The sequence below is a fragment of the Phyllostomus hastatus genome, unplaced genomic scaffold (genome assembly GCF_019186645.2).
Source record: "Phyllostomus hastatus isolate PE091 unplaced genomic scaffold, TTU_PhHast_1.1 phas_contig_150, whole genome shotgun sequence".
NCBI lineage: Eukaryota > Metazoa > Chordata > Mammalia > Chiroptera > Phyllostomidae > Phyllostomus > Phyllostomus hastatus.
The window spans coordinates 37188809-37207696 of NW_025333611.1; the positions used below are offsets into that span (position 1 = coordinate 37188809).

The following is an 18888-nucleotide window of genomic DNA, read 5'->3' on the forward strand; positions in this document are numbered from 1 at the left end:
CTAGCAACTCACTCACACCTGCCCAGGGATGGGCTCTCAGCCACTGTATGCTGACACCTCCCAACTGCCCTCCCCTCAGAGCTATGGTAGAGGGGCAAACACATCTTGGGCCCCAACCTCAGGGGCAAGATACAGCTTCATCTTCGGCGGGCTTCCTCCACCCCGCAACAGCAGCCCACCAGCTGGAAGACTCAGCAAGGCCCTTTCTGTGCCGTTTCCCCTCCAGTTACCAGAAGAGGTGGTGCACACTCCACTCACCACAAAGCTGGGAGAGCAGAACAGGCTAAGTGGGTGCTTGGAGCCTTCTGGCTACCCGAGAAATGTCAGCTTGGTGGCCAGCACCCACTCCACTGGTAGACAGGAGTCCTGTCTGTGACCTTGGGGCCAAGGGGTGGGGTGACTGGCTGCTCCAGTGGTTTCTCAGAGCTGCTCTGAGGGGCTGGGTGTCACCCTCATCTTCCCACACATGGGAGGGGCCTGAACAAAGCCAGTTTGAAAAGTGACCAGGCTGGGACTCCGACTTGTAACATCAAAGCTCATGTGGCCTCTATGGCACGTGGTACCCAGCACAGAGGCAGAAATAAACCCTCATGGTGGTTCCTGGGGATCCCAAAGGTGCCCATACAGCTGGTCTCCACGTACCTCTGGTACAGCCTGACTCCCAGCACCATCGCCCCATCTTTGCCTGGGCCCACCTCCTGCTCCAGGGGCAGAGCGGTGGCCCTGGGCCAGGCACCTAGTAGGTGAGACAGACTGGGCAGGTTTTCTAACAGCAGCTCCCACCTCACTCCCCAGGCTGTTTCAAACCCACAGTGGAAGGCCAGGCCACCATGGCCTCCGAGGGGGCACTGCTGGCTGAACCCACCTCTGGAGCACAGAGCCAGACCCCAAGCCTCTGCCCTCATCCCATTTACAATAGAAAGCTGAGAAACCAGGTGAGTGAGCTCAAAGGCCACCGAGGCTGGGCAGCCTGGAGAGGCTAGCCCAAGGTCAGCCAAGGGGGCTCCTGGGCCTTGCTGGAAGGGCTGCCCCCAGCAGGCCCACCTCCAACCCCCTCCAGCTTCCAGCAGGGCGAGGGAAGCAGGAAGACCCTGGGAGCACCAGGAGAAAGAAAGAGGCAGGCAGGGGCTGCTGAACAGGTTTGTGCTCAGGCTGTATTCACAGACACGTGGCAGCTCACATCAGACAAAACGAGTAATAAAAACTGGCTTTAAATGTGGAAAAACCAGGGTCTTGTAACCCCATGCGACCCCAACACTGGGACCAGGACAACCACCAGGATCTGGAAGGGCTGGGCAGTCTAGGTTGTGGGCACATGGCCTCAGCCAACCCCCTTCACACACCTCCAACGCACGCACACACGCACGCACACGGACATAGGGAGGGGCGGATTATTGCTGGCCACACGTGTCTATTGTCATGAGGGAAGTCTGGAATGTTTGAGGGTTGGCCAGAGAAAACCTCCGCACCTGGGAGGGGATGTTTCTGCAAAAGGGTGTCTTCAGGAAAGGGCCCAGCGTGATACGAGGCACCCTGGGAGCTGGAAGGCAGAGGCAGACCTGCCTGGGACAGCCTGGGCAGTGGACTGGTGGGCCCCAGGGTCAGCCCAGTCTCTGGTCACACTTTGGCATAGGCCCCAGACCCAGCTCTGACCTGTGCTGAGAAGGGCCTGTATGGGGCCCCAGAGGTGGTAGCCTGAGCCCAGGGCAGCAGGGTGGGCATGAGTCTTGTTCTCACTCGGAGGTCGGCGGTGGTGAGCACAGTGCTTGGGCACCCAGGGGCCCAAGGAGCCGGGAGTTTGGCAGCGGCCCCTCTGCCAGCTCCAGCGTGGGTCTTTAGGGTGCTCGAGGCGCTATATACATTCGTACAAATACATAAATACAGAAAGCCCCGAGCTCCACAGACAAGAGCTGAAGGGACGCACCTTTGTCCCCGGGACAGCCTAGGCCTTGCCACACTCAGCCAGAACAGGGGCTGAGGGGCCAAGGACACTGGGGACAGCTCCAGTTGTGTTCCCCAGGCCATGCCTTGAGTGGACAATGGGGAGGACCACTGTGCAAAACTGTAAACAGCACTCGGAGTAGCTGCTACCGCCAACCACCGCTGGGGGCCTCAGGCTCAGGGCTAGAGGCGGGTGGGGAGCTCTTCGTCACTGTCGCTGCAGTTCCCACAGCAATCCTGGAGAGCGGGGAAGACACGGAGGGAGAGAGGCAGAGCACGCAGTGTTAGCCACCACTGCCATCACTGGGTGGCCCTGCCAGGACAGGCCAGGAGCTGCCCAGGGCCATGCTCTGGGGAGGGGACCCCCCACGAGGGGCCTGGATATCAGTGCAGAGGCTGCCAACCACAGGCTGAGATAAGGGGGACCGGGGGAACCCAGGCTGCCAGGGCAGGGCCCCATCCAGCCACTCTCCCCTGGGGCTGGTGGAGGCAGGGCATGGGGAGACAGATGCTAAGCAAGGCTAGCAGCTTGAAGGTGCTGGGGTGCAGGGAATGGAAGCAGTGGGTTGTGGGGGGAGCGGGCACCGGACTTCTTTCTCCCACATCTCGCCTCTGCCATGGAAGGGCTGCCCGTGGCTCCCCGAGGCCAGGCAGAAGGCCAACCCACGGGGAGCCTACACTGCTCACCTCTGGAAAGAGAAAAGAGGCCATGAGCCCAGCCAGGGGCGGGGGACAGGTGGGAGTGAGGCCAGAGACCCTGGGCACCTCTGGCACAGCTGGAGGAGGCCCACTCGCAGCACATGCGGGCACCAGCTGGCCTCCTACCCACCGTCCCCTGGGGCAAGGCTGGGGGCCCAGGTGGGACACTACTGGGGGTTACCTGGCGGCTGAAGAGTCTCTGCAGTAGTCCCTTCTTGGGGGGTGCAGGTGGCTGGCCCCTCCAGTCCAGGTCTGGGGGAACTGAGCCATCCAGCTCCAAGACATTCAGCTCTTGGAAGCACTCGGTTTCCACCATCTGCCGTAGGACAGGTGGCTGTGTGAGAACTGCCCCCAAGGCCACCCCCTGGAGCCCCCACCCTCACCCCCACCCTATGGGCAAGCCCCACCTCATTCTGCCAGGGGATAGGCACGCTGCCCGTGGCAAACTTCTGGTAGAAGTCCTGGTCGGTGGGCTCCAGCTCCACACCCTTCACCGTGGAGAACTGTTCGATGTCCAGGACATCCTTACAGTAAATGGCCTGGGGCTGGGGGGACAAAGGCTGTGCGGTCAGGCAGGAGCACCAGCCCTGCTCGGGAGGAGAGCTCAGCTTTGAGTCGTTCTAGGTGCTCCAGCCTTGCCTGGTGGCGCCCTTCCCCTCACAGATCTCTGGTTCCGAGTCAGAAACCAATGACACATGTGTCTCCTAAGCACGGCAGTCCCTTCCCTTAGAGGCTCAGTTTTCCCTCTGTAAACTGGGGATCATTTTCCCTCACTCACCCACCCTAGCCAGCAGCCTCTAGCACCAGGTGGAACCACTACCCAGCATCCCCTCCATCCAGTCAGTGGTCTGGGCGAACAGCCGGGGAGGTGAGCGCAGGCTGAACCTCAGCAGGCGCTTTCAGCAGGGCCCGGAGCTGCGGGGTCTTCTGTCCTGGGCTGTTTAGCAGATAGCTCCATCCCCTCATGCTCCACAGCCAACCAGGGGAATAAACCCTCCCAGCTCCCCAGCACCCTGCTGAGAGCCCACCTCACTCCAGAAAGCCACTTTGTTTCATCGCTACATTGTCTTCTACACTTGATCTCAGACAAAAAGCAATACACTTTCTTCTAAATCCTACTGTGAAGGGTGTCAATTAAAACATCATCACATAAAATAGTGCAGTTGATGCCCTAGCTGGTGTGGCCCAGTGGCTTGGGTGTTGTTCTGAAAACCAGATCACTGGTTCAGTTCCAGGTCAGGGCATGTGCCTGGGTTACCCGCCACATTCCCAGTGGGGGGAGAGGGGAGGGGGAGGGGAAGGGTGTCTTAGGAGACCACCCATCAATGTGTCTCTCACACATTGGTACTTCTCTCCCTTTCCTTCCCTGCTTTCTAAAAATAAATAAAAATCTTTGAAGAGAATAGTCCAGCTGCTCTGGACAAGTCTGCCTATTCCCCAGCCATCCCATATGAGCCGGTAAGTCCACTCCTAGGTATATACATACCCGAGAGAAAAGAAAACCTGTGTCCCCACAAAAACCTGTATGTGCATGTCATTCGTAACAGCCAAAGAGGGAAACAACCCTAATGCCCACCAAACCAATGAAAAACAAAAACGGGGAAAGTTCACACACTGGAATACTGTTCGGTTATAAAAAAGAACCGCTATAGGCTACAATCCTGATGAACCTTGAAAACATTATGCAAACTGGAAGACGCCAGTCACGAAGGGCCTAGCTTCGTGTATGTGAAATGTCCGAACAGGCAAATATCGAGAGACAGGAAAATCCGTGGTTGCCAGGGCAAGGGGAGACAGAACGACCGCCAATGGGAACAGGGCCTGGGAGGGAAGGGGGAGCGAGAATGCTCTTGGATGGTGGCGAAGGCCGCTAAAAGCCACTCAGTCATACTTCAAAATGAGTGAATTGTACGGTATGTGAATTAAATCACAATAAAGCTGTTAAAAATTATATTTTCACCTGCTACTTCTAAAAAGTAAAACTCCAAGACACAGGTTTTCTAACTGTGAAAGCCTGCTCCGGGCAGTGGGCGGTTTCAAGGTTAAAGGAGATGATGTGTGCGCATGCGCGTGCCGTGCGCGGGCTGGGCAGTGCAGGCCCGTGCTGGCTCAGCTCCACTCCCACAGCCGTGCCCACATCTCGGGGTGCCAGTGAGGCCAACATGACACAGCACTTCAGAGGCGGCAGCCTGCTAGCGGGTCCCCCACTTCCATTGATCTCTACGACCCACAGCCCACACCTCACATTCCTGCTCACTGTTCCCCAAAGGCCCCCGTCTCACCTAAAGATCCATCTGTCACACTGACCCCTCGTGGCCGCGTCATCTCTCGAGGCTGGTCCCTGCCTCAGGACCTCACTGTCCAGCAGTTCCTTCTCCTGGGAATGCTCACACCCCAAATCTTGGCTGGGTTCTCTCCTTCACATATTTTAGGCTTTTGCTTAACCGTCAGCTCCTCCAAGACCATCCTAACACCCGCTCCCTCCCCACCGTCGTTCCTCATCTTCCTAGCCTGCTTCACTTTTCACCGCTGCACCTCACATTACCCAAAATGTTTCCACTTAGTGGTTTATGCTGGTGTGTTCTCCCACCAAAACATGAAGGCAGGACTGGGCCCTGTGGACCTCATTATCTCTGAGGTCTGGCTCCTCTGATGTTTGCTGAATGAATGAGCAATCACACATGTGGTTGACAGCTAGCAACCTGGCCTGCCTCCCCAGCATTCCTAGTGAATAGGGAACCCAGTCCTCTCACACATGGGAGGGGGAGCAAGCACATGACCTAACCTTGGCCACTCAGAATCTTCCCTGCGACTTTATACAGAAAAGCCTGAATTGAGTGGGAGGATCGTCGACAGGCTGAAGCAAAGCCAATGTGCCCTGACACCCTGATGTTAGTCCTGCTCTGGCACTTTCTGGCCAAATGAACCAACAAACTCCATGCTGGGCATAAATCAGACTGAGTTGGGTTTCTGCCACTTGGATTCTGATAACTTGAGGCTATTCTTGCCTACAGAATTCCCAACCCACCACGATGCTCAGTAAATGCGTGAGACTCTACAAGAGGAAGGGTTCAGCACACAGGTGGGAGGCCAGCACCTCCAGGTTCCACCAGCCCGAAGCTCTTCCCCTTGCTGTTAGGAGCATCTCAGTTTTCCTTTGGGGGACCAGTCTTCCCCACTGGCATTGTTTCAGGCAGGCACGTGATCTGGGTATGGCCACCCAGGGCCTCTGGACAACCTGAGGCAATGCGCATCAGCCTTCAGCCTTCAGCCTTTTTTCCTCCCTTTTTGGAAGCGTTGGGCAAGAGGTGCTCTTTATCTACTGGGGTGGCGGAGCTGGTAGGATGTGGGTTTGAGCTGCTGGGCCCCAGTGCCACACCCGGGGGAGAGCTGCCTGCAAGGAAAGACCGCACAGGGACCAGTACTTGGGGAGGGAGAGAAGAGAGAATTCCTACAACACAGGTGGAGCCCAGGTGTGGCTTTTCATTTCTGGGAGCCCAGGGCATTATGTTTTGTTGGCTAAGCCATTCAAGGTGGGTTTTCTCACATTCAAACTGAAGTCGTCCTGACTCGAAGAGCCCCCAGCCTCCACCCTGGCTTGGTCCTGCTTTCAAATGCACCCCACTCACGTCAGGCTTGAAGGGTGGCTCCAGCATGCCAGCTCCCAGACGCTTGAAGTTCAGTTTCTTAAAGAGGGGGTGCTCCTTCACCTCACGGGCACTGCCTCCACGACATCCCAACCGCTCGGCAGGGTCCTTGCAGAGGAGCTGTAGCAGGGGAGGGGGGTCAGGGTGGCCTCGGCAGAAGTGCCCCCGGCCCGGCCCAGGAGTCCCGCCGGCCGCCGTACCTGGGAGCAGAGAGAGCGGGCCTGCGGGGAAAAGCGATCGGAGTACTCCTCAGGCACCTCCTTCACCAGCCGCTCCACCTCCTCCCGCTTAATCTTCTTTTTCCTCTGCTGGAAGGGCGACTGACCAGCGATCATCTCGTACAGGAGGCAGCCGAGTGCCCACCAGTCTGGGCTGAACGTGTACCGCTCATTTTTCACCACCTCTGGAGCTGGGTGGGTGGCACAGGAGTCAGGGTGAGTGGGAGACAGGGGCACCCCAGGAGTGCCCAGCACATGTCAAGGCTCAAACACCGTCCAGCCAGGGCGGCACCAGCAGTGGCCTGGTGGGGACCGTGGTGGAGGTGAGCACACACCTCATCGAGCGGAGCTGACGTGACCCGGTGGGGGCCAGGTCTTCTAACTGTTCAAAGTCAGAAATCCCCATTTTAATGTGAAGCTGTCTGGCTTATTCACTGTTGGCAACAAATTCTAATTGTTTTAAAAAATCATTTGAAGCATAATCAAGATTTTTTTAAAAAACAAAAAAATAATAATTTTGTCTTTAAATAATTGATTGGCTGGGTGGCTCAGTGGGTTGGAAAAAGTGGTGGGTTCGACCCCCCGTCAGGGAGGCAACCGCCCAACGTTTCCCATTAGATGTTTTTCTCTCTCTCTCTCTTAAATCAATAAATATATCCTTGGATAAAGATTGAAAAACTTAGAAGTTAAAAATAATCTTGCCCCAGCTAATACGGCTTGGTGGATTGAGTACCAGCCTACAAACCAAGGGGTTGCCAGTTTGATTCCTAGTCGGGGCACATGCCTGGGTTGCAGGCCAGGTCCCCCCAAGTGGGGATGCATGACGGGCAGCCACACATTGATGTTTCTTTCCCTTTCTTTCTCCCTCTCCTCCCCTCCATCTAAAGTCTTTAAAAAAACTTTTTTTTGCTCAAAACACAAATGAGGCCCGTGCGGCCACCAGGCTGTAACCTGTGGACTGTCACGGAAGGGAGGAAGAAAGTCACCTGCTAGGCGCCTACACTGCCTGCGGGGCGGGGACCTTGCCCCTGCTGCCTCTCCACCTTTGAGGCCACCCTGGCACCAGGTGTGATGGTCACAGTCAGGGACAGTGAGGTGGGGAAGTGAAATGCCGGGCCCGAGCACGCACCACCAGCAGGGTCAGGACAGAAACCACCCGCAGCCGGGGATCTGTGTTCGGATCCATGTCACGGTCCTGGAGGGAAACCTAGGGCCTCGTCTTGGCCCCGCCCCATAGGGACACTCCCACTGAGGGTGGGCAGGTCAGGGGAGTGGAGAGCTGGGGCCAAAGTCACAGTTTGAGTCCCCTCACTGGTGTCTCCCGAGAGCCCCGCTAACAGGAGCTCAGTGAGCATTCGGTGAGTAAGTGAAGTGGCTTGGCACGTTGTGTGGGGCCCTGAGTCATGACCTCCTGACTGGCAAAAGAGGGACAATAGCTCTTCCTAGTCCCTGAGACACAGGAGACTCCCAAACAGAAGTGGGGGGACTCACCCATGTAGCCCACGGTGCCCACACGGCCTTTGATGGTCTGGCCCTCAGGCACGTGCACAGCCAGCCCCAGGTCGGAGATTCGGATGTGACCTGAATGTGGGGGGAGAGCGGGGAGCCTGGTAAGCAGGTGAGCAGGACCCCACCCCGCTCCACCCTACCTCTGTGGCCCCCCCCACCCACCATGGTCATCCAGTAGAATGTTCTCTGGCTTCAGGTCCCTGTGGGGAGAGAAGGCAGAGTCAGACGCTGCTCAGCTGCCAGGCAGCCAGGCAGGGCCACCCCCTCTCAGCCTGGTTGCCTCCTGGGCGGAGATGTGCAATAAGGTGCAGCAGTCATTTGCTGCCAGGGTGGCAGATCGCCCTACCCTCCCCCTGTATCAGCCCCGGCCCAAGGGGGCAGATGAAGAATGGAACTGGGACCCTGGGACTCACTAGGCAAGTGGAAGGCATCTGTACCCAACCCCCGCAGCAGCTCCCCAGATATCATTAGTACCCTTGCTCACCCCAGTTTCGAGGACCTCCTCCTGGTTCTCCCCACAGCTCTTTGGTGGCTGCCTCTACCTTTCCTGTCTGTCAAATGGGGCTGCTCACTTGTCCCTTTCAGGGCTACTGGGAGGCCCCAAGGTAATCACCACCAATGACAGTAACAGGCAGAGCCCTCACTGCCGAGCCCTGCACACCCGGCTCCTGGCTCCAGTGTCTCTTATTAAATTATTTCATTTGGTCCCTATGACAATCTGCCAGGTAGGAATTACAGCCTCTGCTTTCCAGGAGAGGAAGCGGTACTGGGAGCAGGAAGCGAACTGGCACAAAGTCACAGGTGGGGGGTGACCCCAGGCTCACACCTGTGTCAGCCAGACCCCAGAGCCTGCCTGGAGTGGGCAAGTGCGGAGCCTCCAGCCAGCGTGCCACAGGGCTCAGAGGGGCTTGTGGCTGCCCCAGCACACCTGTGCTCTCCCACCACGTCCCCTCGCGCCCAGCTGCAGCGCCCGGCGGCGGCAGAGCCGCACACCTGTACACGATGCGCTCCCGATGCAGGTCCTCCAGGCCACAGCAGATCTCTGCAGTGTAGAAGACGGCCCGCGCCTCTGAGAAGCCAGCCTGGCCCATGTGGTAGATGTGGAACTTAAGATCGCCTCCGTTCATCAGCGTCAGCACCAGGCACAGTGCGTCCTTGGTCTCATAGGCGTAGGCCAAGCTCACCTGTGGCCAAGGGGACCCGAGTCCTCAGGCAGGACCACAGGCCACCTGGTGGTGGGGCTGGTGCCAGTTACTCCCAAAATCCTGTTTAGTGCCACTATGCGGGGGCCCAGCCTGCTTCCCGGGCCTGGTGTCAACACCCCAAGCCTGACCTTCTCTGACATCTCCAAGAGTGAGAGGTGGTGCCCGGAGGGGATGAAGGGTGGGGTGGGGGGAAGAGACCTCAGCCCAGTGTGTGAGAGGGCCGCTGCATGGCCAAGGGGTGGGGTGGGGTCTCCTGTCTGTACTTACTACAAACCTACTGTTCACTTTCTCCAGGATCTGCTTCTCGTTGAGAGCCATGGCCTCCCCCTTCCGCTTCTTGATCCGCTTCTTCTCCAGTTTTTTGCAGGCGTACATCTTGCCTGTTGCCCGCACCTGGCAGGCACACACCTGCAGCCAGGGTAGATGGGGCCCATGGAAACCAGCTGTGCTCTTGTTGGGTGTATGGGGGCTCAGGGTCGGGGAGAGGCTTCTCCAGGACCCATCCTACCCAGCCCTCGCACTTTGCAGGGGTCTGACCTGCCACTCACCTCCCCAAAGCCACCTTTGCCCAGGACTCGGTACTGCCTGAAGGTGTTTTTGGTCACTGGCTGCCTGTGGGCATGGGTTTAGGAAGCAAATGGCTGAGCAGGGGTCCACATGGCAGCCCCAACTGCCTGGCCTGCCCCAGCCTAGCCTTCGAGGAGCTCACCTTTCCAGCCACTTCCACTGCAGGAAACGGTTGAAGTAGATGCTGTCGAGGTAGTCGGCAAAAGGGGCGACGCTCAGGTACTCGTGGGTCAGCCTGCAGAGAAGGTCCAGCCCACTCACTGGTCAGCCCGACACCCCAGGTTGTCAGCTTGATGAACCAGGCCCCCCATTACATGCATGCTCAGCCCAAAAGGCAGCATCCTCAGCCAACCCTCCTGCTAACCCACCTAGGACACCTGTGTTGAAGCAGAGGATGCCACAGAGAGGGGAGGCAATCTGCCCAAGGTCACACAGCAGGGGCAAGGCTGGGATGAGAGGCTGAGCCCCTCCACCAGCAGCTGAGCTGTTCACAGTCTGCAGGGCCCATAGAAGTGCCCTCCTCAAGGTGCAGTTTTAGGCCTGCGGGAGGGAGCGGCTTACCGGGTGAGCTCCTGGAAGAGGTCTTTGCAGGGCCCCTGCTCTAGCCGCTGTGCACAGTTGGTCACCATCTGCTGGGGGATCTCAGGGATGAGGTCAGGACCCTGGGGACAGGTCACAGACAGGTCAGTGAAGGGGGGCCCCTTGGCCAGCTGCCCAGTCCTAGGGCAGAGACGGCAGATATCTCAGGCCTGCCTGTACTGGGGGCGGCTGCAGGCCAGGGGTGTATCAGCCTGTCTGGTTGTTGCCTCTCCCCTGGAAGCTGGGAGAAGCAGAGCTGCTGTCAGGCTGCCCGGCCTGCCTCGCAGGCTCTGTGTCCGCAGTGCTGCCTGGTGGGCCTGGGGCATCTGTATCCAGGTGGCAGTCACTCCTCTCCCCGCCACCGAGCTCTGCCCGCTGCCGTCACCCCTCCATCACTACTCACTCACCGTGTGGCTCAGAAAATTCTGCATTAGCTGCTGCCCACATGCCTTCCTCTTCTCATCAGGGGTCACTTCATACTCAGCCTGCAGGGTGGGAGGCGGAGAGGCTTGAGGTCTGGGGGAAGTACCAGGTGTGGGGAGCCAGGGCACACAGGCCTGGGACCTCCGTCCACCCTGGGCTGCACTCACCACCCCATCCAGGAAGGCAATGCAGTGGGTCAGCTCAGGCCTCGTCGCACAGAACTCTCGGAACAGCAGGCGCCCGATGGGCTGCCGCTCGCACAGGCTGTGGTAGTCACGCTCTGCAGGCAGAGGTGGGATCTGCTGGGTTCCCGGACCTGGAGCCTGCCGGTGGGGCGCTCCGGTCCACACCACCAGGCCCTGGGCCCCCAAGACAGCACCCTGCGCTATAGCACGGTGCCCTTTATCTCCTTTAGAACCCTCACCACAGCCCTGAGCCAGGTACCCTGCTACATTGTAGCTTGGGACTGAAGCCCAGAAAGGCTCAGAGATTACTCCAAGCTCACTGCAGGCAGGAACATAGCTCCAAAACCAGGCCCCTCACCTCCCCCACAGTCTCCCGGTTCACACCACTTGCATTTGTCACAGTGCTGGGGTTGGGTGTGGTCTGAGGTTCCGGCCAGGCCCGGGCTGGGCCCACACCTGCTGCCTGCCTGGCGAAAGTATGGGAGGAAGCTGTGGCTTCCGGCGAGCTCTAGGCTAGGCCTCCTTCCCAGGCGATGGAAGCAGCCACGATCTACTTGCCCAGGTGCGGGTTGTCGAGGGAGCCTGGGCAACCTCGATGCTGCTCAGTCTTGGGGCCTCAGCCAGGATAAGCAGGAACTGGGTCCTGGTCAAGGCTTTGATGCGCCCCCAGGGCTGAACTGGGTGGGGCTGAGCACAGGCCTGGGGCTCCCAACACCTCGGATCCATGGGCTGGCTCCAGCCCCTACTGCTCCCTCTGTTCCCTAGGCTCTGCTCCTCTCAGACTGCTCCAAATGTGACACTGTCCTGCTCCCTGCAGTCACCCACCTGCCCCCTGCTGTCCCTTTTGCATTCTGCCCTCCACCCATCACAAGCCCAGGAACTGAAACCGGACTGGGTGGCGCAGGCTCAGCCTGCCCCCGGACCCCTAACCTTGCCGCTCTGCCCCAGGGCGAGGTCTCAGGGGAGGCTCCCTGGCACCAGCAGGTCCTCCTCGCCTCAGCACCCGGTCCCCACCCAGGCCTCACCGAGGCTGAGCCTTAGCTCCTCGCACTGGCTGATGTGGGGGAACTGCAGCATCTGTCGCCATTTCTTGCTTTTGCCTTTGCGATTCCCACTGCCACCTGTGGAGGCAAGCAGGCAGGTGCTGAGTCTGGCCACCACCACACCTCCCCTCCACCCTCAGTACGGTCCAGAGGCCTCAGGACCCAGCCCAGGCACGGCTCACTCCCTCCCTCCAGGCGGCACCCGGGCCTTCCTTCCACAGGCTCCAACATACCCTCCCTGGGTTCCAGGACACAGGACACACATGCTCCCCTATGCCCTCCTGCTAGGGGTCCCTGGGCTGCAAGAACCGAGAAGATAGTACGGACAGGCCACTGGGGGAAGGGTGGGGTTTTGAGGCAGCCTCGATCAGCCTGCTGGTTCCTAGCAGGTCGGGTTTCCCAGGCAAAGAAGGTAGAAAAAAACATGACAATGGAGGGACCTGTGTAAGTCAACACCTAGAAGGGAGAGATTCTAGGACATATGGGACATGCCTGAGAGCTGCCAGAGCCAGAGAACAGCCTGAGTCACTGGGCCCTGCGTCAGGGCTATCAGACACTCAAATAAGGTGGTAGTGGGCGGGGGGGGGGGGCGGTGAGGGGTGGCACTCAGGGTGTGCACCCCTGAACACATGGGCTTCCCTGGCCCTGATACCTGCCTCATTTTACCCAGTTGACCCCTCAACTGCGGCTGCTGAGACCAAGGTAGCAGCCCAAATGCCTACTACAAAGCCAGACATGTACAGTGAATGTGGACCAGATGGGCTACAACAGGGACAGGTGGGGAGTGCGGTGAATGGAACCAGGCCTGCCCGTTCTGACAGGGGGAGCTGCAGCACAACTTCAGCTGTGGCTGGGTTGCTGCTAAGCAGGAAGGCTGGCTCAGTGTGGCCAGCTCTTCTGATTTCTTAAAAGCCGCTAGGAATCCAAACTGTTATGTGAAATACTGATTCCTATTTTTTAAAAACTCCCACTGCAGCCAAATAAAACATGTGCAGAGAGCTAGCCAGATGTGACCCCTGGGCCATGAGGTTGAGAATGGTGGAAGGGGCCTGAGCCTCGGAGTCACAGACCTTGGCTGGAATCTCCAGTTCACACTCTGGGCCCATCACTTTCCCACTGTAAGCCTCAACTTCTCCATGTGTACTTCGGGTCCAAAGCCACCTCCAGGGGTGTTGTGAGGGTGACTGGCAGAGCCTGTGTCCAGCACCCAGTAGGGTTGTGGCAACAACGGGTGGCCCCCAAATCCAACTGCTCAATGGCAATCTCAAGCTACCACTGTCCCTTGCCTGGTCTCAGTTCCCCCTCTGGTTTGCCCAGCCTTGTTTCCATCTGGCCTTGCTGAAGGCAAGTGCTGCAGGGGAAAGGGGCTGCCTTCTAGGGAGGGAGCAGGGCTGGGTCCCTTGATGTGCTTCTTGACCCAAGCTGCCCAGAGGAGGAAGTGTCGTTGCAGGGCACCCATTGGGAAACCCACTAGCTGCCCTCCTGCAGCCTGCGCCCAGCACATCCCACAGTCATTGCTCCACTGTGAGTAAGCAACAGACCCCCAACCCCGCAAGGCCTCCCCAGAAGGGGAACTCCTCCCCCACCCCCACAGGTCCCTCCCCCAACCCTCCATCCGCCTACCTCCCCCATCTCCCCCATCGGTTACTTCCTCCTCCCCCTCCTCCCAGCCACATTAAGGCAGCAGCAGAGTCACATGCAAATATCCTGTTCTGGAACTGCCACCAGAGTCAGTGGGGCTCCTCCCCAGCGTAGATGGTCCCCTTGCTGTGCCTCTGGGCACCTGAAAAAGGAAGGGCTATACAAGGGCTCACACCCCCAGGGCCATCCCATTTCACCCCACAGCAGCTCTGCCTGACTTGCCCAATTTCATGAGAAAACAGAGACCCTGAAGTGAACTAAGTTGTCTAAGACCACAAACCTGGAAGTACCAAAGGAAGGATTTGAACCCCGGTCTGAACACATACACCAAGGGTTCTCAAACCACTTAGGGCCTCAGATCACTTGGCAAGCTGGCAAAGGCCTGGCCCCAAGCTGCTGGCCAGCTCATGAAGGGATTCTGATGCAGCCAGTCCATGGACCAGGGTTTAGACTTGGGGACAATCAGGATTTCCTTTAGTTTTCATGTCCTGTCCCCAAACACAGCACAAAAAGGTTACTAAAGTTCATAGAGAAGAGATGTGTGTAGAGCCAGGCAGGTGGGAAGGCCAGAGCCAGGTGGGGTGAAGGCTCCCCAGGGGAGGTACAGGTCCCCAGACTGGCCATACCCCTTATGCCTCACCCGCACTCTGGCCAGGCAAGGCAGCGCTCTCAGCAAGACTGAGGCCTGAACTGGCCACATCCCTGGGAGGAAGGCCTGGCCAGGCTCTCCTCACCCCTCCTCCCTGGCTTGCTGGATGACAAGGCAGAACAGAATCGGCAGATGCCCCCAGAGGCTGGGAGGAAGGCCCGGTCCCGGACTCGATAAGGGGGACACGAGATAAGGAAGGCTCTGGGCACTGAGGACCCAGCTGGCCATGCCCATGGCCAGGCAGCACCTTCCTGGGGTCAATGCCCCATGGGCAGGCAGAAGATACCAGACGCTGGACCAGCTGGGGTCTCTTCTGGGTTTCCTACGGGCTGTGTAGGGAGCATCTTGTGTCCTACACCTGGGTCAGCCACAGACTTCCTATGTGACCTGGGGGGCAGTCCCTGCAAAGTGATGCAAAAAGATGAAGCAGAAGACTCTTTCAGCCTGGAAGCCCAGCAAAGAAGGGAAAAACTGTCATGACCTCCCTGTCTTAGAGTTCCAGAAAGAAGGGTCTTGTTCACCGCAGGCCACCCGCACCCTGTACAGGACACAGCACAGAGTGGGTGTCTGGTGATTAAGTTACCAAGATGGACAATAGCAGGTGAGGGGCAGACCGATGGCCAGACAGTGAGGACCAGGTCTGGCCCTTCTGTGTCCCCAAGGACACTCTAGAGCAGATGCCTACTAACATCTGGGGTGGCAGCCGTGAGGAGCTCCCTGCGCCAGGCCTTGCATGTACAGCCCGGCCAGCCCAGCAAGCTCTCTTCTCTCAACGCTGCCTCGCTTATTTCTGTGCCTGTCTCCCCCACTAGACTGTGTGCTTCCTGAAGGCAAAATTCGTGACCCATTCACCTCTGTCCCCAGTGTCATGAAGCCCTGAGCAAGTGGCAGTCACGTTGGTACCATATGTGACCAGCAGTTTCCCCAAGTCGGATATTCCTTCATTCATTCTCCAAACCTTTACCCTGTACGCACTTTGTGCGGGTCCAGGCTGTGCGCCGGGGCCTGGGACCGGGGCACGTGGGGGTAAGTTGCCCCTTCTAGAGGCATCTTCTCACCTCTCTCCTGGGAGAGGCCTCAGAGCAGGTCTCCCGGGTCTCAGGTCCCACCCTTCCCTCTTCCGTTCTCTCGGTTCACCAGACCAGCTCATTCACCCCTTCATTCTAGCCCGCCGCGAGGGCGGCGGCCTGACCCCCGCCCCTTCCTGGGCCCGGGCTCCAGCGGGCAGGTGCGGAGGAGGACGCCGGGCCGGAAGGACTAGTGTCTGCGAGGGGTGCGGGGCGCTGGGCGCGCTGCCCTAGGGGATGGGGTAGCGGAGTCTCCCCGCGGAGCTCAGAGGCCGCGCGTCCGCGCTCTTCGCACCCGGCCGCCCTCCCGGACGTCTCACCTTCCCGGGCCTTGAGAAGCACCGTGTTCGCTACGATGTTTTCGAGCTCCATGGGCTGCGGCGCCTCAGGGCCGCGCCGCCGGCCGGGATCGCGCGCGGGAGCCGGGGCCGGATGGCGATCGGCGCGGCTCGGCTCGGCTCGCAGTGACCGCGCCGCGGCCTCCCGGGCCTCCGGGCCGCCGCCGCCCGCAGCGCACTCTCTGCCCCCTCCCGGGGGCCACCCTGTTGCCGGCCCGCCCCACCCCACCCTCTGTTTACTTTACTTGGCCAATAATCGGGCGGGCACTCCCCGCGCCGTCTTCCCATTAGACAACCTTTTCATCTTCCCCCGCCCCCGAAGCCAGGGATTCGCTCAAAAGAGTAGAGAGGTGGGATTTAGTACGTTACCTCTTCCCGGTTGGTTTGCGGTGGAGTTCGGCCCCTAGGTTCGAATTTCTGGGCCTTAGTAGGTTACCGGACTGCCAATTAGGGCCGAGCCCTCAGTTGGGACACGGAGGTGTGTTCTCTGGGTCTCGCCCGGGAGGCCGGATATTCAGTCGTGCTCAGCAGTGCACTCAGATTGGGCCACCAGATAGGGGTGTGGCCCGGGTCCCTTTGGCTCGCCTAGGTTTTTCTAGGGTTTGTAGGGAGGGGTACACTTAGAATCTTGGGCCTCTGCGGCCGAGCTGCCAGCTGCTTTGGGCTGCATTCCTTTGGGTCAGCCCATCCTGGGAGGGCGCACAGCGGAAGCGGAGAGAGGCCCAGAAGAGGCTGAAAGCCTCCCCAGCGGTTTCCCGGTCTCTGGCTCGGCCGCTGCGAATGCCCCCGCCCCACCCCCGCATCCGGATGTTGTGATTTCTCTCCACCCACACGGCCTCTCCAGCCCTCCGCATCTGCCGCCTTATAAGGCAGCGCTACCACCCCGAGACATAGGGATGAGGTCACACCCATTACACAGGTGGGAGCTGAAGCGCCAGAGGCCCAGATGCTAGTGAGAAAACAAGGCCAAAGTTTTACAGCTGATCACCTTCTAGTTTAACATCCTACCCCCTCCACCCCTACTTCACACACCAGGAAATGGAGGCTTGCCCAATCCCGGTTCTGCTTGCGAATAAGGCAGAACCAGATTCAACTGGGCTTTTTCTCTACAAAATAACGTTCCTGTCCTTTGTTTTTTTTGGATTTGCCCATGGTTTTGATGTGATATGCTCGTCCTGAACTGCAATTCTCTACTACTCCTGAATAAACTCCCCTCTTTGGTAAAATGGCTGGCTGTTTTATTTTTTTACGACAGCAAGCAAAATAAGAGTGAAGGGGAATGCCTTAGAGTATGACAAAGTTCTGGGGAAGAGTTCAAGTAGAGGCAACCAAAAGTGCAAGGGCTCTGAGCCTAGAGTTGGTCTGGTGTGTTCAAGGAGCACAGCTTCAGGGCCCAGGGGTTGAGAGTGAGATGAAGGAACGAGGACATTGGCTAGATTGTGGAAGGCTTGATAGGCCATGGTAAGGCGTCTGTGTTTCTTCAGTGCAACATGAAGCCTTTGAAAGGACGATTAATACTTAAAAAGATCACTCCAGCTAGTGGACTGTAAGGGAGCTGGAGTGGAACCAGAGGTATGGTCGGGAGACTACAGAACCCCAGCAGAGGTCACGGTGGCTTGGGCCGAGAAAGTGGGTGGCGGTGGGTGTGGAGTGGTGATGTTCATGTTTTCTTCATCTCAGGACATGAGCTAAAAATATATTCTGCAGCACACCAAAAACTATATTTTTTTCTGATCTTACAAAAATAGGTATAATTTTGATTCATTAACATCAGATGGCTATTGTGTTGCCTGTTGTCATTTTTTTATTTGACAATCTAAGGCAGCAGTCCCCAACCTTTTTGGCACTCAGGACTGGCTTTGAGCAGGGGTGGGGGAACAGGAGGCAGAGCTCAGTGCCTGCCCCTTCTTAACTCCTGATGCGAGGCCCGGTTCCTAACAGGCCTCTGACCAGCGCTGGTCTGCCGCTCAGGGGTTGGGGACCCCTGGTCTAAGGGAAAAGAGGTCAGTGCCCCTGACTATATAGTTAGGTATTGTATATTTTAAAAATTCTTGCAGCACACTGGTTGAAAACTGCTGATATGAAAGAAAGTGCATAGATCTGAGACACATTTGGGAATAAAGGTAAGTCCTTTAGCAAGAGGGAAATCCCCTTTATTTAGGAGGACAGAGGGCAGGTGCCTCGCCCAGTGAGGGCTACTGTGTCCAAGTGAGATCTGAGAGTTAAAGAAGAATGTACAGGTTTCAGCAGTAACTGGAGTGGGGAGGGAAAGAGCCTTCTGGACAAAGGGCCAGCACATATGCACAGCTCTGCAGAAGGAGGCAGCAAGGGCTTGTGCACTTGGCCCCTGACCACAGAGCACTGGGCTCAAGTTCCAGGTGCACACTGGAGTACGCGGGGGCCCGAGACATGAGGCCAGGCCGTGGAGGGGTCAGGATCAGGGAGGTCTTTGGAAGCCAGCTAAGAGTTTGAACTTTATTTTTAGGGTAGCGGGGAGCTGTCGAGAGTGTTTTAAGCTGGGGAGCAGTGTGATCAGATTTGCTGGCTCAGGTCACTCTGGAGGACCTACTAGGAGTGGGGATCAAGGGCTGGGAGAGAGGGGCTGAGGCTGCCTTGCAAATCTCCTGTTCTTTTGGTGCCCAGCATCCAAACACTCCTCCTCTTTAGGAGGAGACCCATGAAATGCCATGCTTTCCACTATGGAAACCAAAGGGAAGGCAGAATTTCCTCTCTAAGCTCCCTTGTCACTGATGCATGTTTTCAAGTCTTCCAGATAGGTATTTGTATCCAAAGCAAGCAATGAACATTAAGTCATCAGTGGGATGGGTTAGGATTCACTATGAAGGCAGTGGAAACGGAGGGGGAGGTGGGCAAGCCAAGCTTCTTCTGGAGCATGAGGATTCGGTAAGCCCCCAGGAACAATCAATTTTTTGTCTGCCTGTTGCCCAGAATTGCCTTCTGTTGTTTGCAGCCTTGAGTAACACAGGCGAGAGGCCTTTGAGGAGGAAGTGTTAGAAAGAGGAATGACAGCGCCCCGTGTGGGTCAGTGGCCGGGAGCTACAAACAAGCGACCAGGTTGAGAGTAACCTTGGAGCTGGGATAAACAGGTCTTGGAGATAGATTGACAAGGGGTGAAGAGGGGGAGGGGTCACACCTAAGTCTCAGGTTTTGGCTCTT

General features: G+C 57.9%; 1 protein-coding gene across 7 annotated transcripts; it reads right to left on the reverse strand.

Moving 5' to 3' along the window:
- Positions 1-1129: 1129 nt before the first annotated feature.
- GRK6 (G protein-coupled receptor kinase 6) lies at positions 1130-15907 on the reverse strand. Of its 7 annotated transcripts, none has more exons than XM_045822355.1 (17): positions 15694-15907; positions 14593-14707; positions 11999-12094; positions 10956-11068; positions 10773-10850; positions 10348-10448; positions 9929-10021; positions 9768-9831; positions 9487-9627; positions 9008-9198; positions 8177-8214; positions 7997-8086; positions 6488-6696; positions 6270-6407; positions 3048-3185; positions 2822-2956; positions 1130-2180 (listed from the first exon to the last, which is right to left on the reverse strand). In XM_045822355.1, exons 2-17 carry the CDS (start codon positions 14648-14650, stop codon positions 2088-2090), a joined length of 1776 nt encoding a protein of 591 aa, XP_045678311.1. In that variant the 5' UTR covers positions 14651-14707; positions 15694-15907; the 3' UTR covers positions 1130-2087. The 7 variants fall into 7 exon arrangements, with proteins under 7 accessions (XP_045678311.1, XP_045678284.1, XP_045678279.1 ...); XM_045822328.1 differs by lacking the exons at positions 14593-14707; positions 15694-15907 and adding exons at positions 12250-12398; positions 14392-14549 and having other exon boundaries at positions 1130-2178; XM_045822323.1 differs by lacking the exons at positions 14593-14707; positions 15694-15907 and adding exons at positions 12250-12398; positions 13713-13729.
- Between the last annotated feature and the right edge of the window lie 2981 nt (positions 15908-18888).